We start from the raw sequence: 4,201 nt of genomic DNA, 5'->3' as shown, positions 1-4,201 counted from the left end.
ATTAAATTTAAATATATATATATATTTATATATGAATCCAAAGGCTCCTTTGCCCGCCCACCAAACTCAGCCCACGCAGGCGACTCGGAACAAAAATGACTTAACCGGAGTGTAAACCCCTCCCCTAACCCTAAAAGTCTTTTTTTTTTACATTTTTCCCTTTTTTCCCCTTTCCCTCCCTCTCTCCTTCCCCGACGGCCCCGCCGCAGCGGCCGTGCCCAGGGCGCCCCCTGCGGGCCGCTCGTGGAGGCAGCAGCCCACGCGTGTCCGCGTCCCCTCTCTCATCCCCAATCTCACTGCTCTTCCCTCCTTCCCTGTCTCCTCTCCTTGTCCCTCCCAGCCCCGCGGCACATACAAGCTCTATATCCCCCCCCACACACACCCCTTCCCCTTTGATGTGCCTTATTTTTTCCCGTGGGATGGGCACCCGTGGATCTGGGGGGAGGAGGACACGCTCACCTGGTGGGTCTTCATTCCATACAAACTTTACCCAAAAGGGATGGAAAACTTCTCATTCTTCCCACTCTGGGATCACACAAAATGATGCAAAACTCCAAAATTCCCATTTTCCTGGTTCAATCCCATCGTGACTCAACCAGGGTGAATTTTCCCAAAATCCCCTGAATTCCCCCCAGCTTGGCTCCGACTGAAACAAACCATAAAATAAAACACCCACTAGAAAGTCACGAAGTGTTTGGTCTCAAGGCACGATGGAGATTTGCCGTGGGGCTTTGCTGTGGGACATTCCCAGAGGGAACAGGACTCAGGCACCAAAAATAGGGAGCGTGGGGTGGGCTTGGAGATCCAGACGTGAGGTGGGCGTCCGTACGCGACGTCAGGGGCGAGGGGAGCTGAGGAGGTGTGGTTGGAAGTTGGGAACAGTGGGGAATTTCCTTTCCCTCCCCGTTTCCAGGAAGGTGTGGTTGGAAGTTGGGAATAGTGGGGAATTTCCCTCCCCATTTCCAGGAAGGTGTGGTTGAAAGTTGGGAACAGTGGGGAATTTCCCTCCCCATTTCCAGGAAGGTGTGGTTGGAAGTTGGGAACAGTGGGGAATTTCCCTCCCCATTTCCAGGAAGGTGTGGTTGGAAGTTGGGAAAAGTGGGGAATTTCCCTCCCCATTTCCAGGAAGGTGTGGTTGGAAGTTGGGAACAGTGGGGAATTTCCTTTCCCTCCCCATTTCCAGGAAGGTGTGGTTGAAAGTTGGGAACAGTGGGGAATTTCCCTCCCCATTTCCAGGAAGGTGTGGTTGGAAGTTGGGAACAGTGGGGAATTTCCTTTCCCTCCCCGTTTCCACACTCCCTACCCCAGTGGTTCTGGGAGGCAGGGAAACCTCTGCTGGCATCTTGCACCCGTGTCACCTACGATAGCGTTGGGTGCTGGTGCAAAATACCCTCAAACATGTAAAAACTTGATTTATTTCCAGATATATATTAAAATAATGATTGTAATTAAGCAGTGGGGTAATTTGGTGAGCGCCGTGGCTGAGCTGCTGGCAGAGGACAGTTGTTCTTCCAAGGGGTGCATCTTAATTACACAGAAATTAATTTGGGGAGGATCTGGGACAACAAATCCTCGCTCCTCCTGGCACCTTTTGCCAAGTCACCATGGGAAATGAACCCCCAAATTTCTTCTGCTTTGGGGTTCTCCAGCCAGATTTGGAGTGGCGATGGGTATGGGAGGTGCTGGTGGATCTCTTGGACCATGGGGAGCTGGAGGAATCACAGAATATCATAGAATCATCGAATCCCAGAGTGGTTTGGGTTGGAAGGGACCTTAAAGCTCATCCAGTTCCAACCCCCCTGCCAGCAGCAGGGACACCTTCCACTAGACCAGGTTGCTCAAAGCCTCATCCAACCTGGCCTTCAACACTTCCAGGGAGGAGCAGCCACAGCTTCTCTGGCCAACCTGGGACACTGTCTCACCACCCTCACAGTGAAGAACTTCTTCCTAATATCTCATCTAAACCTCCCCTCTTTCAGCTTAAACCCATTTCCTCTTGTTCTGTCATTAACTGCCCTTATGAAAAGTCCCTCCCCAGCTTTCTTGTAGCCCCTATTAAGTCCCTGATAGAAATAAGGGGCTGTGTCAACCCCCACTTGTGGTCCAAGCTCTTTCTTGTTGGCTTCTACATCCAAAAAAAATAGATTTTGGGTTTATTTTACCAGCTCTATTAATGCCACTGGATATTACATCCTGATAGTAGCTTCCAGGACACACCTCTGGTCCCACTCCTGCTCATGCCACCCACGGGGGAGATGTCTCCAGAGGGATGTGATGCCCACGTTGGCTGATGTTAGTCACCTGCGGTGTGTCCTTGCCCTTGCTTTGCAGCGATCCTTTATAAGGAGGATTATTTATATCCACAGCACTCTTGGAACAGCTACTCATCATTTTATTGCTCTTTATAATCTATTTAAAGCACAATTAGAAAAAAAAGAGAAAATCTATACAAAGTTACAGCCAAAAACACATCTTAGGTACGTTATAAATCCCTGAAAACCAACCATGGATGATAACCAACGTTCCTTGGCTTGGCTGGTGGAAACTGCGTGACACCGAGGAATGAATGAGGGCTGGAGACCTCAGTTATCTTCTCTTAGACCTTCAAAGCACAACTCCTTCGGGTTCCAGCAGCAGGTAATCGTGCAGAGGTTTGGGCACGGGCAGCAGAGGGATGAGACAATGACATTTACTGCCAAACTTTTTCCGGATGGCGGAGCGACATAAATGTTGGAGACACCGGACTGTGCCCGCCAACCGGAAAAAGGATTCGTAGAAGATCTGGTGCTGCTGCAAAGAGAAAGTGGGAGAGAAAAACACATGAGCTTCAGTTGGGTTGATTTTTTTTCCCTGATTAAGCCAAACAAGTCAGAGTTTTGAGTTGAAGATCTAAGGGGAGGTGGTAGGAAACCCATGGGTGATGTTTGCCCATGGGTTGGGTCTGTGTGCTGACGTGGCTCCTAAAGGCTGGATGAGGAATTCTCCTGGGGATGCAGATGTGAAGAAGCCCAACCTCATCGCCAGCTCTGTGTGGGAGGATGATTTCATGCCCACCACCAGCAGCACCCCTGCAGAAAGCCCTAGAGCTGAAGTAGAAGTGACCCACTTGGTTCTAAGACGGGGAAACACAGCAGGAGGGCTCGGTGCAGCCTCAGCTTTCCCCTGGTTGGGAATAAAAATCCTTTCTCCCATCCCTTAGAACACACCTGTCCTGGTTTTATTCGGATGCAGTTAATTTTCTTCTTCAAAGAGCTTTATTTGCGTTCCAGCAGCCCACCAGCCTTGGCCTTGAATCCAAGCTAACCAAAGACCTGTGGCCACCTGAGACCATTCAAGAGCAAGCTGGCCATACCTTTTGCACATCCAAGTCTGAGTTTTTTAGAACCAAAATTAGTGGTGTGGGCTCCTGGTTGGCAGTGGCCCAGCTCCAGAGTCACTTCCAGATGTTGGGGTTGTGTTTTATGGTGGCTCAGAGGCAGGAATGGGGGTTTTGGTGTTGATGGAGCCAAGCTTCTGAGATGAATCAGGTGTGAGGTGGTGCTCCAAGGACTATTCCTTTTTTTTCCCCCCATCCCAAGTGAAGTTTGGGTGTGGAAAGACTACTCTCGGTGGGTAAAACCTCCTCCTTGGGTCTCAGCTGTCCCTGTCAAACCACCAGTGCTTGGAACATCTCACCTGGAACACTTCCTCTGGCACGGCCTCGACCCACTTCTCAGAGATGGGAATTTGGGAGTAGGAATTGAAAAGGACTTCGATGATCTCCGGCACAGCCGCGCAGGACTTCAGCACCTAGTCATGGGCAACGTGAGGGGATTCAGAGAGAGACACACAGATCCCAGAGGGGCAGAGCATCCCTGTGCTGCAGCCAGGACTCATCTCACCCCACCAAAATCCAGGCTGGGGTAGGCCCATGTTGGGATGAGGTGGATGTAGGGTTTGTCCTGGCTGAGGGCTGATGTGCTGAGCCTGTCTCCAACATCCCAAGGTGGGAAAAAGTCCTCCCTGCCAGCCTGGATCCATCCTCCCTTGACCCTGCCTGCTTTTCCCTGCTGGTGTTCCCATTTCCACCATTCCCAGCAGCACCACCAACCCCAATGCCATTGTCCCCTCTCCCTGCCCAGATTGGGACAATCTCCCAGATCCCAAACTTTTTATACTGTCCCGGGTTGGCCAGAGAAGCTGTGGCTGCTCCTCCCTGGAA

The 4,201-nt window shown here is 50.9% G+C and overlaps 1 protein-coding gene across 1 annotated transcript in view; it reads right to left on the bottom strand.

The window, feature by feature from the left end:
- Positions 1–2,604: 2,604 nt before the first annotated feature.
- The window catches only part of LOC104531219 (ankyrin repeat and SOCS box protein 18-like), a gene marked incomplete at its 5' end in the record, with an annotated part of 1,843 nt that continues 246 nt past the window's right edge, over positions 2,605–4,201 (bottom strand). Inside the window, 2 exons of the mRNA XM_010176039.1 lie at positions 2,605–2,790; positions 3,676–3,789. Coding sequence (XP_010174341.1) covers positions 2,605–2,790; positions 3,676–3,789 — 300 coding nt within the window. The remainder of the gene's footprint in view (positions 2,791–3,675; positions 3,790–4,201) is intronic.

The sequence above is a fragment of the Antrostomus carolinensis genome, unplaced genomic scaffold (genome assembly GCF_000700745.2).
Source record: "Antrostomus carolinensis isolate BGI_N321 unplaced genomic scaffold, ASM70074v2 scaffold40939, whole genome shotgun sequence".
Taxonomy (NCBI): Eukaryota; Metazoa; Chordata; class Aves; order Caprimulgiformes; family Caprimulgidae; genus Antrostomus; species Antrostomus carolinensis.
The sequence above is the reverse complement of the archived record's forward strand: the minus strand, read 5'-3'. Positions and strand labels throughout refer to the sequence as shown.